Source organism: Cryptomeria japonica, chromosome 11 (assembly GCF_030272615.1).
Source record: "Cryptomeria japonica chromosome 11, Sugi_1.0, whole genome shotgun sequence".
NCBI lineage: Eukaryota > Viridiplantae > Streptophyta > Pinopsida > Cupressales > Cupressaceae > Cryptomeria > Cryptomeria japonica.
The window spans coordinates 509,776,029-509,796,300 of record NC_081415.1 but is presented as its reverse complement, the minus strand read 5'-3'; the positions used below and the strand labels follow the sequence as shown (position 1 = coordinate 509,796,300).

The window sequence follows — 20,272 nt, the reverse complement described above, 5'->3', positions numbered from 1 at the left end:
TTTCCCAAGGCTCGCGATTTGCTCATTTTGGCGCCATCTTTCATGCTGTTTGGGCGTCTAGTTTCTTAATAAGAGCAATTCTAATTTGTTTCCTGAATTAAAAATCAGAACTTTGTAAGTTGCTGATTGAATCTTTTTAATCAATAAATTGGCTAAGGACCTACGGGTATGCTTCTAAATTCTCCAATTTATTGTTTCAGCTGATTAATTTCATGTATTCAGTCAATATGTGTATAAAATTAAAGAAACCCTTTCTGCAACTTCTATCTATTTCTAAAATACCATCTCTAATAATCCAAAAACACAAAAAGAATAATAAATTACAGCAGGTTGAAAAATTGAACCAGCAAGGGTTCATCACATGTGATTATGCTGGAATCACAAAGGGACTTACGTTGAATTGTTGAATGCTTGAATCGTTGGAACTTAGATCCTAACTATTTGCTTGGAGAATAAAAAAAGAGCAAAAGAGAAGGGTTTAGGGAATCTAAGGTACTCCTAAGAATGTAAGAGAAGAGTAAATGATTCGATGGAATCCTACTGGGCAAGGTCTCACCATCAAACCGAACAGTTTGACACAAGCTCAATGCAATCTTCTAAGGAATAATTCAAAGATATTCAAATCATTACCATCAAACATTGATTACCATTCAAGTAATCAATCAACAATCAACAATCAACAAGAGGCTAGTGGTCTGGACTAAACGAGTTCCACACAAATGCATTCAACAAATTCCTCCATTCAATCTAATCAACATGAATGCGAATGAGAAGTAGAAACCATGGGACTTGTTAAAATAACACATTTCGGCATAACTTCAATGAAAAAAGTATCTCATTTACAAGTCTTAACAGCAATTCCTCCTCCTAATCTAGCTTCTATTATATCTTCTAATCTATCAATCATTGGACTACACACTATTCTATTACCCTTTACAAATGAAGAGCTTGGGCTTTATATAGAGAGCTCATTACAATGAATGGCTAGGATCAAACCCCATCAATGGCCAAGATTTTACAATGAAAACCATAATTAGGGTTTGTTACAACAAACTTTATTCTAGCCAATGAAATAATTGCAATGTTGGGACACGTCATTTCTGGAGCGTTTGACCAATAGATAGTGGGGTAAGGTGCATTAGAGTTTGTCACCCCATGGGTGAGCTTGGTTCATTGAATCAAGATATGTTGATGTAGGACTTCTCTGATTGGTGTAGTAGTGACTGGGATGACAACTAGGACGCCCTCTCAGCTTACCTGTAGGCTTGACTCATAATCACGAATGAATATTGAGTAATATCTCTTGATACTCAACATTATCCAACTTCAGCAGTGATGAGCATGATCTTCTAACTTTGATTAACTCTTTTGAAACTATCCTCTTGAATGTCTCAATCATGGAGGTGTAAGATGTAGATGTTGACTTCCTCTTAGTTTTGGATCTTGATAATGCCTTGTCATAACTGCTTCTTCACTCTTTTTGGAACTCCTTTGTGATGTTGCAGTGAGGAATCTTGATTCTTTCATCTACATCCTTGAATGCGGGTATCATGTTCCAATATAAGTGAATGCTTGTGTAGTCGCCTTCTTGTGCTTGCCTATGAAATTTTCCTCTTGAAGACATCTTCCTTGTCTCTTGACCTTGATGTTAAATTTTCATCCTTAGGGCACTTGTTCCAATCTTCCTCCAACTTGGTCCTTTTGATTTCTTTCTTCGCCTCTTGCAAAACAAACAAATGAGCATCAAACACACATAATATATAACCTTTATAGTATCTTAATTTGACATGATCTTTGATTTTATGTGATTTGCAGGTTTGATAAGAGGAGGTCACTCCTAAGGGTAGGCAATGGAAGTTCAAGCAATTCTATCACCTCTTTATCAATTGATCTCTTGTACCTCATTCATTCCTTAAGTGTTTTAGTCTCCTTGTGCAAAAACCATCAAATTACCCTCAGTTAGTGCGTTACAAGTGAATTTGCTCTCATGAAGGAGCAATGGCGGGTGATTTCACTCCTCTCAGGAAGCACAGGAAGTAGTTTTTGCTCCAAAATGAGAGCAATGGAGATTTTCCAACACTTGGCAAATTTTGGCATATGCATCTCTTTCAATGGGCAAAAGGGAAATTCGCTCCTCCAAAGTGGCAAAGGAAGTGATTTTCGCTTCAAATTATAAGAAATGGAAATGGTAAGAAACTCACTTCTTTCAGCTAAGTTTCACCAATCTTGCCCTCTTATACCTCAAGATCATCATCTCTCCCATATGAAATGCTCAAAATTGTCATCAAAATTGCCTTGGGATCATTTTCGCTCTCAAAGAAGGGCAAAGGAAGTACAATTCGCTCCTAAAAAGGAGCAATAGAAATTTTCAGGTACTAGCCAAAATTTCAACCTCTCTCTTCATTGCATCAATCCAAAACTTAAGTTCTCTATTCTTCATGCATGAAAATGTGTCAAAATAACCTCAAGAAGAGCCTTGGAATCAACTTTGCTCCTATTCATGAGCAAAGGAAGAGCATTTCTCTCTCAAAGAGTGGAATGTCCCTACTAGTTAGAGATTACTGTCCTGCAAAACAGATCGTTAGAATACAACATATAAATATATATATAAACCATTTTTTAATTTGCAATCTATCTTTAATACTTAATTAACATAATCATAATTTTCATCTAATAAAAAGGATACGAATGCCATATGAAAGTATGTACTTGCGCGGCCGTGAAGCTCGCCTTCTTGGAACCCCTTGGTTCCAAGCCCTTCAGGAAATCGAAGATGAGTTCGAATCCTGTCTTGGGTGTAACCTCTTACACCCAAGCCATCCAAGGAAGACCCTTGTCTATTCCTTGCCTTGGGTGATGCCTCCATCATCCAAGTCCTCAGAGGGGACCAGCCAGATCCGTTTCTTCTTGGTTGAGTTTAATCAACCAAGCCTTACATATGCATATCAGTTTTCAGTATATATACTGCCCTAGGGATTATCATAATCCCTCCTTTAGACTAAGGGAGTTTCCCCCCTATAGCATCCATCATGTAATCACGTTTATAATACATTTTTGCATTTGATTACTATTTTCCATTCCATAATCCACATTTACATATTCCTGATTTAACATGTATTCCCTAACATATATTCATAAAAATGTTCATTAACCACTATTCATATTTATTTATTACGTATATTCCTAACTGTTCATTAATATGTATTCATTAACATATATTTTCACATATCCATTAACATATGTTTACACATATTCCTAAAAACCATTCATTAATATATATATATATATATAAACACTCATTAACATATATATTAAATATGCATTAATTATATTTATTAACATATATATTAAATTATTCATTCATTAATATATATATATATTAATTACTTATATTTATTAACATATACATTAAATAAGCATTAATTATATTCATTAACGTATATAATAAAATGTCCATTATTTATATTTATTAACATATATCATGAAGTATTCATTCATTACTTCTGCAACCTACATATTATAATATTCATGACATAATTCTGCAACATACATATTATAATATTAATGACAGAATTCTGCAACTACCCATTATATATATTAATGACAGAATTCTGTAACTATGCATTATATATATTAATAATGGCATAAACATTAAAACTACCAATATAGTTATATACATACCTGTGGCGCCTCTGCTCTTTTCTTCCTATACTCTTTCTTCTGCCCACACACTCTCCTTCCTAACTCCCTTTTTATATATATTTTAATTTATTTATAGATCTTATTATAATGCAGAGCCATGTTCATAAGATATTATATTAATTATAATTATCACATTACTATCTTTATTTATATTATTATACTCTACCTAAGAACATTATCGGCTTCATGTATTAATCATACATATTAATTGTATCCTTATGCACACCACCAAACAAGGATGTGACTGCCCGTAACTTAATAAAAATTCTGAGATAGTTCGTTCCATTCCTCTTTTTCCCTTTTCCCCCACCCGTGATGTCTCCCTTTATTCTCCTCCATGTCTTTAGTGGGGAGTCGTGTCCATTAGAATGGATTTCGGAATGGCGGTGACTCCTTGAAAAGTCACCGCTTCCCAATATTTATTAGCGCTAAAGCTTATAATATTTGTTAATAGGTGTAAGTTAATAATGGTAAGTTAACAATCAGTAAATATTATTTAATTATTTTATGGTTTATTATTATTTGTAAATTAATAAACTATAAATTAATAATCAGTAAATATTATTTCCTTCTTTTGTATTTTAATTGTAATATTATTTATTATTGAATATATAAATTATGTTGATAATATATAATATTCAAATCATGTTCATAAATAATATTTAATTAATGAATTTTAAATAATCATTCATTGGTAATTATTATATTAATTAATAATAATAATTTCTTCACTTAGGGTCTCTCTCTTTCTCTTCGTATATATATAACGATCCAGGAGGGGACATGACAGTCCCCCCTTCTCAAAATTGCTTGTCCTCAAGCAATTGGCAATTTTCTCAAACTGAGTTATCTCCCAATATGAATCACAAACACGGAGCATACACATGGATAATTTTAAACACGAAGCATACACGCATTGTCAGATTTTTCTTATTAACTAGAATGATTCATCTTTACCCTACAGGATGGCAGGATCATTGGTCTGATACCACTGTAATGTCCCTACTAGTTAGAGATTACTGTCCTGCAAAACAGATCGTTAGAATACAACATATAAATATATATATAAACCATTTTTTAATTTGCAATCTATCTTTAATACTTAATTAACATGATCATAATTTTCATCTAATAAAAAGGATACGAATGCCATACGAAAGTATGTCCTTAGGCGGCCGTGAAGCTCGCCTTCTTGGAGCCCCTTGGTTCCAAGCCCATCAGGAAATCGAAGATGAGTTCGAATCCTATCTTGGGTGTAACCTCTTACACCCAAGCCATCCAAGGAAGACCCTTGTCTATTCCTTGCCTTGGGTGATGCCTCCATCATCCAAGTCCTCAGAGGGGACCGGCCAGATCCGTCTCTTCTTGGTTGAATTTAATCAACCAAGCCATACATATGCATATCAGTTTTCAGTATATATACTGCCCTAGGGATTATCATAATCCCTCCTTTAGACTAAGGGAGTTTCCCCCCTATAGCCTCCATCATGTAATCATGTTTATAATACATTTTTGCATTCGATTACTATTTTCCATTCCATAATCCACATTTACATATTCCTGATTTAACATGTATTCCCTAACATATATTCATAAAAATGTTCATTAACCACTATTCATATTTATTTATTACGTATATTCCTAACTGTTCATTAATATGTATTCATTAGCATATATTTTCACATATCCATTCACATATGTTTACACATATTCCTAAAAACCATTCATTAATATAAATATAAAAATAATCATTAACATATAGTGGTTTATTATTTAATTATTTTATGATTTATTATTATTTGTAAATTAATAATCAATAAATATTATTTTCTTCTTTTGTATTTTAATTGTATTATTATTTATTATTGAATATATAAATTATGTTGATAATATATAATATTCAAATCATGTTCATAAATAATATTTAATTAATGAATTTTAAATAATCATTCATTGGTAATTATTATATTAATTAATAATACTAATTTCTTCACTTAGGGTCTCTCTCTTTCTCTCTGTTTATATATAATGATCCAGGAGGGGACATGACAAAGACAAGCAAAGGTACAAGAATTCGCTCCTAGAGAGGAGCAAAGGGAATTTTATTATACTTAGCCAAATTCTTGCCCTCCATTCATCAATTCATCTCTCTATGTGCAGGCTTTGTCAAATTTCTTCCACCAAGTCTTTTCAAGGTGATTTCGCTCTAAGATTGGAGCAATAGAAGTGAATTTTGCTCCCAATGAGGAGCAATGGAAGTGAATTTCACTCCAATCAAGGAGCAAAGGAAGTCATTGCAACTTGAATTCTTAGCTCAATATCATTCACTTACATTCATTCCACTAACTCAAACCTTTAGTCTTTAGCCACCCATACGAGAAAACGTGTCAAATTGACCCCAAAGGAGGCTCTAGAAACAATTTTGCTCTCAACCAAGAGCAAAGGAAGCAAATTTCGCTCCTAAGAAGGAGCAAAGGAACTAAATTTCGCTCTTGTGAAGGAGCAATGGAAATGGTTTCAAACTTGTCTTTCATCACTTCATATTTGAGTACTTCACCATTTATGCACTTGAAGGAGTCAATCCATCCTTGAAGAAGGCTTTGAGATCAATTTCCCTTGCAATCTCAAGCAAAGGAAGGCATTTTCGTGGAGCAAAGGAAGTGTTTTTCACTCCAAAAGAGGAGCAAAGGAAATGATCACACAATCAAATTTTGCCTTTCATCGACTCAAGCTAGGGTGTTTTGCAATTTATGCAAGTGAAGGCATCAAATCAACTTAGAGGAAGGTTGTATAAGCAATTTCGCTCTCAAACTCGGGCAAAGGAACCAAATTTCACTCCCAACAAGGAGCAATGGAAGTGTTTTTTGCTCTTGTTAGAGAGCAAAGGAAGCAATCTCCAAGTTGACACTTAACTCACTTTCGCTCACTTGCACTCATTTTCTCAACTCAAATGCATCAAACCATGCTCAATGTGAGGTCTTCGGATGAATTTTACTCTCAACTTAACGCAATGGAAGAGGATTTCGCTCCAATTTGGGAGCAAAGGAAATGATCTTCAAATTCATCCTCTAGATTGGCCTTATCACATCATGCCTTAGGTTTCAATCTCTATGCACCAAGTAACCTCAATGCCTATCTTAAATGTGATTCCACTCCAATAGCAATGGAAGGGAAATTCGCTCTCAAAGGAGAGCAATGGAAGTAAATTTCGCTCCTGTGAAGGAGCAATGGAAGTAACCCAAATTTGTCATCCCCCTTCCATTCCTTAACCAAAATGATGATGCTCTTGGCTTCTTCTATGATCAAAATGATGCTAGAGGCTTTAAAACTCACTCATTTTCTACAAATGTGCTCAGGAAAACAATTTCACTCCAAGATTAGGACAAAGGAAGTGGTTTTCGATCCTAATAAAGAGCAATTGAAATGACCTCCACACTTAACCTCATTCAAAGTTCATGATCAAGGATTAAATTTTTTGCTCAAACTAAGGTGTCACATGATGATTAGAGGAGGGTTTAGGTGATTTGAAAGGCCTGGGACGGATTTCACTCCTAAAGGGGAGCAATGGAAGCAAAATTCGCTCCTAGACTGGAGCAAACGAAATTTTAGCATAGTTAGTCAAATTTTGCTTCCGGATTTCACCTCTCATTTAAGTGTAATTGGACTTGAAGGATCAAGAAAACACCTACATAGTTGACTAGGCTTGGCCTAAGGGGCTCCTCTATCAAACTCTTGACTTGACTCCTCATGTCACATTACTTCATTTCACGCCTCAAAAAAAGGGCTAATCACCTGACTCCTGGCTTCTTGACCAACTATACCTCTCCAATGCAAAGGTTAATAGCAAAAGGACTCTAACACTATCCTAGAAAGCGAAAAAAAAAGTGGGGTCCCCATTTGCAATGGGACGATGTGTGAAGACATCACAACAGGTACAATACACCTATATATGCCAATCTAAATTGGATGTAGACCCCTATCTTGTGGTTTCCTCTCTGAGGGAAGTGCAATTCATAAAATTAATGCCAATAATCCCTCATCTTCACTCAATCACTAGGGTATCTATGAAGCAATTAGGATATAACAAGCCACAGACCTTAATGTGTGTGAAAGTAAAAAATACGATGAACAAATCTACTAACTCAAAAATAACTAGCTTAGCTAACTCTAAGATTTGAATATGCAAATTATTGTCAAAGGCCTTGATAGCATACATAAGGAAGGTGTCATTGGTCTTGCAATAATGCTTCAACAACTCACCATATTTCAACTATTCATGGCATTTATGGATTCAGTGTCATGCCCCCACCCTAAAGGTAGAATGAAAAGGGAATCAATACTTAGAATACATCTAATTTATAAGACTTCACGATTTTCTATAGGTATTGGACATAAATACAATGATCCGGAAGGCCAGAGATAAAAGTATCCACATACAAAATGTTGTCAAAAGATATGTCCGCCATCCATTAAGGAATGAAGGCTTGCAAGAATAAAATACCAGAACACTCCTTTATCACCATCCAAAGGAAGCCGATATGATTATTCGAATGAGGAAATAGTGAAACCGATTCATAATACCAGCCATCCATGAAGGAATGAAGGCTTGCAAGAATAAAATATCAGACCACTCCTTTATCACCATCCAAAGGAAGCTGATATGATTATTCGAATGAGGAAATAGTGAAACCAATTCATAATACTCTCTTGCCGCCATAAATATCAAGTGTCCATCTTGGGCAGTAATAAGCGCACCTTGGTTATCAACTACAGCAAACACATCATTATAAGACTCGGGAGAAGACTCGAGAGAATGTGTTATTATTAAGGCGATAATTGTATCGACGTATCCTACAGTCAGAAGAAAGTAGTCAACAATATATATCGATATATCAAAAAGTCAGCAAAGCATATCTAGATCATTCATTGAAACAAGGAGATTATCATGTTGTCCCTGATTAATCATAAAGACATCAGTGGTATCGAAATGATAATTACATATCGAAGATCTTATGACAGCGATTGGCCAAATCGGAACTTGATGAAACATAAACATCAGACTTGTATGAATCGATCAAGTGATTACGGATTTCATAATTGATAAGCAAGGGTAAGTATGGTATGATCAATTAGATTAAATAAATAATAACGGCTAAGGGTAACAAATGCGAAGGGAATAATTAAAGACTATTATTAGTTAAGACTTCATGCAAATTCTTAATCATGGAGAGAAGAGACATGTCTCTCAGTTCGCATCCATTCCTACTGTACAAGGTATAAGATGGGAATCGATCTCGTTCTAGAGGGGGGGAATAGGGTGTTTTACGGGTATCCATTATTGGGTCTGCTCAATTAAGAATAGCCTTTTGGCATCAAAACAGGTTGAATATATTCACAGTGACATTCAGAAACAGTATCAACATTTGCATACTTTCCAAAGGTTAAATCAGAAAACAACAATCATTCCTTTAATTGCAATCAGCGATAGGAGAAAGACTATCAGCACGTTATAATTGCTATATCAGAAATGGATCGAAGTAGTTGAACAATAACTTGCACCATCAAGTACATTGACATATAAGGAAGAGTGGAATAAAATCCCACAATTGCAAATCAGCATATTACAAGAGATCAATCATTGCATAATTCCCTCAATCCATAGCAGAAATAGCAAGATTTCTCTATTGCAGATTTGAATATCAAAGTTGTTCATTTCATCCTATCGCTCTTGTATTACATACTGCATATGTTCAAATGTTTCAGAACTAAAATATATGTATATCAGATTAAAAATTATATCAGCTTCATAAGAATTTAGAGTTTGTCACAAATAAGTCTCTTGCAACTGAATTATTAGTTAATTGTTCCCTTATTCTTAAATGTATACACAAGGGAACATTACGTTCAAGTCATATTCCAATAACCTACCTTGAATATACAGGCAAAACATCTAGCCCTCATCATGGCATAGGCTACATATGAAATCATTGAACAACTTGCAGGTTTGTTCAACTCACAAAGTTGCCTCTTTAAAGGCATATATTGATCAAAATATAACAATCAAAAAATTTCTTACCTTCGCAATAGAGTCAATGTTGTAGAACACGCATGATTTGAATGTTGTTGCCTTGTTCTCTCACACAATTGAGCAAGCTAATCATTATGGTACGCCCTTCTCTGTATTCATTCCTCCTCATCAAATTTAGCAGCTAATTGGACCCCTATTTCCTTCAACCAATGTTTTCCAACTTTACTTATGGCAATCCAAGAGATGATTATTCAAAATATCATCACAGTAATCCATATTTATCTGCGTATATGTTCTTCTATATTATTTGTTCTATAACTGGTAGGTATATTTACATGTATATAAAATTAAAAAAATAACATGTATATTATAGGTTTATATTTATAGGTATATCTATATGTATTCCATAAATCTATATGTATATTTATCTTTAGATATATTATAATCATTTAGATATTTTACATGCTTTTCTTAAGAATTCTATTATTCGGCATACAGATCATAAGAAATTATTATTTTATATATATTATACCTGTTAAAATATTTCATAGATATTTCTTTTATTCTTGATCATTTAGATTTGTAAATAAAAATTAAGTTTACTGTCACATTCCAGCTCCTCGTACCTCATGCAACCTCTCCTCTCTCGCCCCTTTCTCTTCTCTTTTAAGTCAATTTGAGTCTATAACTAGCCTATTTTTCATCTCCTTAAGCTCTCTAACATCCTAATGATGGATCACAGAGTGTGATCTGAAACATTGATGCTTGAAATCTTTCACAATCAAATCCATAAACAGCAGCAGTATTCAACAAGTATTCATGATTTTTTGGGGGAAATGAGTAACTCAAGTGGAGACTCACTACTCACCAAGTGCAATGACTCATGACACTATATTTTTGTTTGTTCTTTTTTGCTAAGTGAATCAACAACTAAATGCAAGATGATTATAAATCAACGTAAAATGACACTAACGCAACAACAAAAAACACAAATTCAATCACCTAGGGTTTTTTAATTTATTCTTTTGCTGCATTTCATTATCGTAACCATGATTCTAGCAGAACAAACTAGAAATTTTTATGTGATTATTTTCGTATGCTTATAAATTGCAGTGTTTTTAAATCATGTCTCCAAGTACACAAACTAGAAATTTTATGTCATCATTTTAGAATGTTTCTGAATTGAGGTATTATTGAATCATTATTCAAATTGAACAAACTAGAAAAATTTAAGTGCTCATTTTGGCATGTTTCTAAATCGTGGTGGTTTTAAATATTGCCAAGTCCTAGGCTTCAACATGTTGAGTGATCATTTGTTTTGCACATATGAGCTACTGGGAACCAATTTATGTGTTTCTTTAAGTTGCTAAGCTTTTGCCAAGTTGCTGAATTTGGGCATGTTGAGTTCTTCCCCAAGTCCAAGTTTACGAATTATGCTTAAGAGACAGCAAAGGCTTATGGATGACTATAGAGCGCAACATTTGGAAGCCCTAAAATCATGCCCAAACACACTTACCAAATCCTATTTGAAGCAATGAATGCCCGCCAAACATTCAATGTCACAAAATTTGTACTTTGCTTGAATTAAATACGTCCATGTAGCACGCTTGATTGAAATTTGTGGAAAAAATAAATTTTAAAAAGTCATTTACTTAACACCCCATGTAAGCGGCAATATTGTAAACAAATAATACTAGTTAATTAAGTTGTAAGTTGTAATTGTCTTGGTTAATGGTAACCAAGGGGTGGCACTTGCGGTGCGGCGGTTGGCGCTCGCACCCCCTCGGTATCTTTATATACTTCCGAATGTAACTTGTGACAGAGGATTATGAATGGAATAACATCTCTTATATTTGACCTGATATCTATGGCATTATTATTCTGCATTACGTGCTTTATCTATGTACTTTAAGTTATTCACCCGAGAGGGCAAACATTTGGTGTCGTTGCCTAGACATACTCGGGAATGGAAGACGCGGATGGCGCACGGACACGATGGGCCTACCCATTGGTGAGATAAACCCAGAGGCCGACGACGCGCAAACAGAGCTCTACAACGGAGAAGACACTGTGACGAGGGAATTTTCAATTCTGCTCCAGGTAGCCATCGAGACCTACGTCCGACAAGAGGCCACGGAGGCGGAAATCCCACCAAGTGCCGTGTGGACAGCGCTAGAGGTTAGCCCGGCAGTAAATCGGTTGATGAACCACCTTCCCCGGTTGCTTGCACAGGCATCGCTGGCACAACAAGCTCTCCTGGAGGAGATTGCCCAGGAAGAGCGACACCAACAAATCCTTCAATAGTACGAAGAAAGCAGCCGTCAGGAAGTGGAGCGGGATGGCATGAGGCCAGGAAGGAATTGAACCCTAAATCCCATAGGGACAAAGGAACATTTTATATTTAAATAAAGGTGTCACAATATTGACACGAGTTGTATTGACGAAATGAATTAATAAAGGCATGTTCTGGTTTATGTGTTGTGAATTATGGAAATGTATGGGAATTAATGCCCAGCCTATTAAATAAAGATAGAAATAAGAAAGCAGAAACGGACGAGTGGGAGACCGCGCAGAGGGCCTTGATTCTGGAACAGCAAGTAGAACGTAGACGGAGGCTGAGGCAACTTGCAGACGGACAACCTGCCGAAGGGTGGCCTGAAGGGAGGGTGCAGAAGCCGAGGGAAATTTCTACGCCTCGCCAGAACACCGTAGGGTGAGGAGCCACGAAGAGTTTCTAGAGGAGACAAGGTTACGGAGGAATCTAGTCGAAGAGACTCGGGATCAGTTTAGAAACTTATCCCTTACTCCACGAAGCGAGGATCACCAAAGGGAGCCCGGAGTGGGTGCGGGGGAGAACGGAAGGGAGGACAACCGTACGGTTGCAAGTGCCACACATAGCAGGCAAAGCACCGTACCCCCAGTCACCCACGCAGGACACACCAGTGGCGTCGAAGGGAGCAACGCACAGACGCAGCCACAGCCACCTCCACGAAGACGACCCCCATCGATGACAGGCAAACAGAAGTTGCCTAAATTCAATGGAGATGGCAACAATGACCCCGTACGGCACTGTCGTACATGTGAGACAATATGGTCAGCCAACGGGGTAGTTGACAAAGCGGATTGGGTGGTGCAGTTCCCTACCACCCTAAGAGGAGTAACCATTGATTGGTACTCTGATGTGGATAAAACAAAGGTGGGAACATGGGATGAAGTACAAAAAGCTTTTGAGAAGGAGTTTCAACTCCTTCGAGATGATAATGAGATCGTGGCGGAGATATTAAGCACAAAGCAAGGAAAGCACGAAACAGTGCGAACATACAGCCGAGCCGACTAACGGACTAAAGAAGAGATGGTTCGTGGAAGCGTTGCGGTCATCCCTGCAGAGGAAGATGAAAATTGTACCACCCACTTCATATGATGACGCATACAACCGCGCAATGGATTTGGAAAGTGAAGACAAAACATCACGGAAGAAAAAGGACAAGTCCTCTGGAGAAGAGGAATCCTTGGGAAAAAGCAGTAGTGACGAATCATCAAGTAAGAAGGTGCAAGCTCTTCAAAAGAATATGCACCGTATGTTGAAGGAATTTAAGAACATGAAAGGAAGAACGAGCAAAAAAGAAGACGTGTGGTGCAATGATTGTAAGGAAGAAGGTCACACAAAGGGCATCTGCCCGAAGAGGGCATCATGCAAAATTCGCTAGATGTTGGGACACGTCGTCAAAGAATGCCCCTACAACATGAAAACAAAAGGGAACCAAGTATTCTTCGCCCAAGAGCAACCCTCACTGTCAGGGGGCTCCACCCAGCCGCAAGCTGACGTCACTGCATCATCCGGTGGTTACAGAGGTAACTGAAGAGGAGGGAGAGGCAACAACAACAACAATCAGAGCAGAATGCAATATGACGTTAAGGGGCCGCCAATAATCCAATGTCGGGCCTGCAACCAATGGGGGCACTTCGCTCGGGAGCGCAAGAATACTGAAACCCCCCAGAGATTGTGTAGATGATGCGGCCCTGGGGATCACGATGACACAATGCCCTAAACAAGGGGTCAATCTCCTCAATATTGAGAAGACGGGCGAAGTGTTGGCGATCACTCGCCCGCAGGCGAAGAAGGCAACGTATCCCGATCCCCACACAGAGAAGGAGAGACTACGGGAGGCGAAGGCCGACATTGAACGGGATATGGCGGCAGAGGGACGAAAGAACACAGAGCCGATGAGTCCCTCAACCCGCCTGAAAGCGGAAAAGAATATTATTGGGCAAGTCTTGCAAATGGAGGTAGCGATAAAGGTAAAAGACTTTCTAGATTCCATGCCACATTTGAGGACTGCCATCCTCAGCAATGTGCTAAGCACCGCACAGGTACCTTTGAGTGCACCACAGGTGGAGGCTCCTGCCAGCCCTTCGACTGACCCAATGTTACTAACCTTGAACAGTGGTAGACACCCAGCTGTGGTAGAAATGGGCATCCTTGGAACCGTTCTAAAGGACACCATTGTGGACGAAGGTGCTGGGGTGAATGTACTACCAGAAGAGACATGGAAGAGGCTGGGGAAACCCACCCTATGGCCATCCACATTTAATCTGGTAGGAGCCGACCAAAACAGCATCAAGCCACTGGGCATATTGATGGCCCATCAAGTGACAATTGGTAAGCAACCCTTCCTGTTAGATTTTGTAGTTATTCCCTTGAAAAAGAAAGGCTATAACACCATCCTGGGGAGAGTGTGGTTGATCACCGCGAGGGTAAACCACAACTGGAAGAAAAATACACTTTCCATGGAGAAGGGAGGGCGGAAATATACCATTGACCTACGGACCCAAGATGTCCGCGAAGAGCTCGCCTCTTCCGACTTGGACTCAGAGGACTCTTATAAAGGGGAAGGGGGTCCCGACGAAAGCAAGGGCAAGAACGCAATAGAGCCGAACAGTGAAGGGGTGCTCGAATTGGAGGGATGTTCTGAAGATGAAGTGTGCTCACTCAACAGGCTCTTCCATTGGCAAATGGAGGACTACGAACTTTTTCACTGCAACATGTTGCAGATAGAGGAGCCCGCCGACCCGGAGGTCTTCCCTCCAGAATACAGAGAATATAAGGAGGGGGAAGCCCGAGTGGACGAGGCACCCGCACATAAGTTCGAGAAAGACAAGCCAATTCAATTTGAAGAGTCCAAGCTAAAGGCAACAAACCTGCAAAAGGAGGAGGACCCATGAAATATATTAGTCGGGGATGATTGGGATCCCGTGCTGAAGACAACGGCCTTCAAAATATTCCTGGAGTTTAAACACATCTTCGCATGGACGTACAAAGACTCGAAGGGGGTACCTCCCGAACTGTGCGTGCACCGCATCCCATTGGTACCCAAAGCCCGCCTTGTACGAAAGAGACCGTACAGGATGAACCGCAACTATGTAGCGCGGGTGAACGATAAGATAGAAAAAATGCTGGAGGCTGGTATCATTTTTTAAGTACAGACAAGCGAATGGGTGTCGCCCATAGTCATTTCACTAAAGAAGGAGGCTAACCAAATAAGGATTTGTGTGGACTTTCGGTGTCTCAACGCAGTTACGATTAAAGACCCCTTCCCAAACTCGTTTACGGACAGCATACTGGAGGAGGTGGCCAGTCATGAGATGTACCCGTTTTTGGATGGATTCTTCGGATATAACAAGATCTCAATCGCCGAGGAAGATAAACTGAAGACCACCTTTGTGGTCGAAGATGGTGTCTATGCATATAACCGGATGCCATTCGGCCTATGCAATGCACCTGCAACATTCCAACGAATTATACTACACATATTCGACAAGATGCCAGTAGGGAATTTTAAAGCCTTCCTCGACGACCGGTCCATCTATAGCGAGCAAGATACGCATTTGGTAGCCCTCAGAGAATGCCTGGAGAGATGACGAATCGCAAGGATGGCCCTTAATCCCAAAAAATGTCGATTTATGGTACATCAAAGCAAATTGTTTGGGCACATTGTATGCAAAGCAGGTCTGAAGACGGACCCACACAAAATACGGGTGACCGTGGAGATGGAGCCTCCTATGGATGTCACCGGGGTAAAGTCCTTCCTGGGCCATATCGGCTATTACAGGAGGTTCATTAAAAACTTTGCACAAATATCCCACCCCTTGGACAAGCTTACTCGCAAGGGTGAGCCGTACACCTGGGGGACCCCTAAGAGTGAAGCATTTGAGGAATTGAAGACGAGGTTGGTAGCTGCTCCCATCCTCGCTTACCCCAACTGGGACAGCGAGTTCCATGTCCGTGTGGACACTTCAAACTTTGCGATGGGTGCCACACTAGCCCAACTAGGAGATCACGGGTTGGATCATCCCGTCTATTTTGCCAGTAGACTGTTATCCAAAGCGGAGAAAAATTACAGCACAACAGAACGGGAGGCATTGGGGATGATCTATGCGGTACAAAAATTCAGACACTATTTGTTGGCGACACTGTTCACATTTTACGTGGAAGATCAAGCCCTCATGTACTTGGTCAACAAACCGATAATTCAGGGAAGGATTAGTCGATGGCTAGTCTTGCTGCAAGAGTTTACGTTCACAATAATTGTATGGCCAGGCAAAAGCCATGTCATTGCTAACCAATTGTCCCGGATCAGGTCCAGAGAGCCGCCAGAAGGGGTAAATGATGACTTTCCAGACACCCACCTATTCAAGATCGTAGTACTACCACCATGGTATACTGCCATCGAGGAATATCTCTCCACCTTTGTGTTCCCCCAAGGCATGCCGCCGGGAGAGCAAAGAAAGCTCGTGTTGAGAAGCCGCACATTCCAGCTGATTAATGGGTTATTGTATAAAATGGGGCCTAATGTTACATCGGTGTGTGATGGAGGAAGAGGTGCCAAGCATTTTGAGGGAAGCACATGAGGGGCCCGCAGGAGGCCATATGGGACCAGACACTACGACAAGGAAGGTATTGCTAGCAGGCCTCTGGTGGCCCACATTGTATAATGATGGGAAAGAATGGGTAGTAGGTTGTGATACCTGCTAGAGAGCAGGGAGGCCGCTAAAAAGGGATTTCATGCCCCTCAACCCTTCGCATGCTCAAGAATTATTCGAACGTTAGGGGCTGAATTTTATCGGCCTGCTCAAGGTGAGCCGCACTCGAAGGTGTCGCTACATTGTGGTAGCTACTGAGCATTTAACCAACTGGGTTGAAGGGCGAGCCCTACCGGACAACTCGGCCGTAAGTACAGCAAGATTCATCTACGAGCAAATTATTACACGGTATGGGATCCCTATGCAATTGAAAAGCGATAGAGGAGGACATTTTCTGAATCGCGTGATTAAACTCCTTACTACAGAATTCAAGATTTTCCATTCTCTATCTAGCCCCTATTACCCACGAGCCAATGGGTAGGTTGAGGCTACCAACAAGATTATTGTGAGCGTGATATACAAGTCATGCGGTGTCGAGGGAGAAGACTAGGAAGAAAAGTTACCTTCGGTCTTGTGGGCCTACCGTACAACCTACAAGGTGACCACAGGCCAGACTCTGTTCCAACTCATGTACAGGCAAGAAGCTGTGGTGCATCTATATTAGTGGACAAAATGGAGGAATTCATGACTCTCCACAACAGGACTTTCTATATGCCCTACCACGCTATCGGGTTCTTTGTGGATGCAGCACGCCTTCGGGGCTCACCGAACCAGGACCAGTACTTGGCACCACAAGGTCAGGTACACCCTGGACAGCCCTCCATTTTTAGGGGATGCACCTGAACACCATGGTGCCAAGCGGAGATATCCACTCTGGCATGAAACGGAAGAGGAAGGTAGTGATTTCAGCATCGGCAACAAAGTCCGAGTCTGGCAGTAGTGACCCTAGTGAGGAGGCAGAGGACTCCAGTGATTCTGCCACGGAGACTAGTTTCAGAATGGTAGGTATGGAGAGACTGACATGGGGGCAACATCAACGGCGGCCGTGCAGCCTCAGGATGAGCAAACGACTTCCGTAGGTACCATGTTGCCTCCTCCAGGTGCGGTAGTGATGGCAGTGCTAGTTCCTGGTTTTGGGCAAGGCCGGACACCCGTGATTATGGCCCCCCCACTTGCGGCCGCGACATTGGTAGAGCCTCTGGTGGTGGAAGAGAGTCATCCCACGACAGCAGTAGAGGTTGGAGGGACAGCAGCTGGGGAGATGGTTGTACCACCGGAACTTTCTAGAGGGAGTGATCGCCCTTCTCAGCAGGACATGAATGCATGGCTGAGCCGATTCAAGTTGGCACCAATGGCCCCCGTTGGAACAGTAGTTCTTTCTCCAAGGCAGGAGCAGAGACCTCACGAGATTGTGGACCTAGTCAGAGATGGTTCGCCAGAACCTACGAGGAGTGTACCGAGGGATCACTCACCCATCTGCGAGTTGACGTTGAGCCCTACGCAAGAGGAGTTCACCCCGAGTTTCCCTCAAACTTCCCACGAGGCTATGGAGGAGCAGGATATAGTAGCATCTCCGAGAGGGGATGGCGACAGGGAATTAGAGCAGTTTTTGGCGGATATCGATGTGGAAGCCAGACGGGTAGTAGCCTCAGTACGGTCTCAGGGTGAGGCCCGGGCAGACGAGGAGTAGGCGCGGCTACTTGAGTTCATGAGGGACAGGTGCAGGACCCACTTTACTCAGTGCTTCGAGTCTAGTGGATGGCCTACCACAGAGACCTTGCAGATGTTGGAGAAATGGGGCCTTCGGGAGCAAGTTGGCGAAACCAGCAAAGGGGCATTGTTGAGGCAAATAGAGTAGTCGTTCCGAGAAACTTACTATGAGTTGCAGAGGACGCAATATATTGCCGACTGTACAAAGACCCAGCGCAGGGAGGCCGTGTTGGCCCGAGATGAGTTGGTTACTAGGCTCCAACAGACGGAGGAACTCCACCGAGAGCAGTTGGCCCGAGTGGCGGCCGCATGGGATGCAGAACGAGCTGCCTTGGAAACAATGTTAACCGGAGAGAGGACGACTAGGGGTGCCTTGTTGGCACGGTTGGAGGAAGTGCAAGAAGACAAGACAATGTTGGAGAACCGAGTAGCGCTTTGGAGCAGGTGGATCAGAAAGATAAGGAAGTTTTGGAGACCGCATTGATGGTGAAAACAGCGATGGAACGCCAGATGGTGGCGTAGCGGTACCTCAAGTTGCGGACTGACCAGGTCTACAAGTTACGCGCTCGCCTGAGCGCTGCCCCTTCTCCACCAAGGACGCTTCCTCCACCCCCTCCTCAGTCCTGAGTTTTATGTTGTAATCCTTCCATATTGTTTTGTCGACCGGAGACGACCTTTTTTGGGGGGGGGATGATGTTAGCCGCAATATTGTAAACAAATAATACTAGTTAATTAAGTTGTAAGTTGTAATTGTCTTGGTTAGTGGTAACCAAGGGGTGGCAGTTGCGGCGCAGCGGTTGGCGCTCACACCCCCTCGATATCTTTATATACTTCTGAATGTAACTTGTGACAGAGGATTATGAATGGAATAACATCTCTTATATTTGACCTGATATCTATGGCATTATTATTATGCATTACGTGCTTTATCTGTGTACTTTAAGTTATTCACCCGAGAGGGCAAACACCCCACCCGCCAAATAAAAGAAAAAACAAAAGCTCAACTCTAAATTTAAACTTAGTTTTAAAAAGTCCTTGATTGAGTTAGTAAAAGTTTATAAAACCCTAACCTTAACTCTAATAATAAAGTTTAAGGTTAGGGTTATTGAATACTAAATTTCAAAAAAACGCTAACCTTAATTCAATACAAAAAAGGTAGTTTTGGATTAGATCTAGTAAAATTAAAAAATGCCTAACACTAAACTAACAAAATTAGGACTTAGTATTTTAACAAGACAACCTTGATTGTTAGTGCATTCAAAAGGATTTCAGTTGGGATTGTAACTAGTTGGTCTAGAGTTATATGGGAAAGCTTGTGAAGTGAGCAGTTTGTAGTCCTTTGGATATCATTTAGTGGATGCAAATACCTGTTGCTTTTGTTTCCATTTAGTGTAACTTCCAAAAATTTTATATCTTAGAAGTTTGATTTATGTTTTGGAATTTGTATGTTAGTGTGTATTGTGGATAGGGGTTTTTCAATAGTTGGGTAAGATGTGATCATTCAAAGACTTTTAAATATAAATTTCAATAAATGAAACTCAAGTCAGCATTTCTACAGCCAGCATTCTGTCACACTATTAATTTCAATATGTAGCAGCATGGAGAATCAGATAGCGATCACTCAATTTACCTTGTTGCTTGAGGCATCCAATTTATATCCTCGTGCCTCACATAACTGCAAGCAAAATGAAATTTGTGAGGACGAAGCTAGAAAGTTCCTTGTGAAACTAATTATTTTTCATTTATGTAATGGGGTACAACTAGTAAAAATTATTCTAATTTGATACCTCGAAAAGCAGACTGAAATTGTCAAGCCTTGGAGGCCTATGACATCGAAGCAAAGCAGCATGTGGGAAAGATCTGATTTTCAGACAGACGAGTAAAACTATAGAGTTACTGGCTGAAATTTCA

At 40.1% G+C, this 20,272-nt stretch overlaps 1 protein-coding gene across 1 annotated transcript in view; it reads right to left on the bottom strand.

Annotated features, from left to right (window-relative positions):
* The window catches only part of LOC131034553 (uncharacterized), a 400,008-nt gene that overhangs the window by 137,618 nt on the left and 242,118 nt on the right, over positions 1-20,272 (bottom strand). Inside the window, exons 21-22 of the mRNA XM_057966103.2 lie at positions 20,149-20,221; positions 19,992-20,036 (exon numbers count right to left, since the gene is read on the bottom strand). Of these exons, the coding sequence (XP_057822086.2) occupies positions 19,992-20,036; positions 20,149-20,221 (118 nt within the window). The remainder of the gene's footprint in view (positions 1-19,991; positions 20,037-20,148; positions 20,222-20,272) is intronic.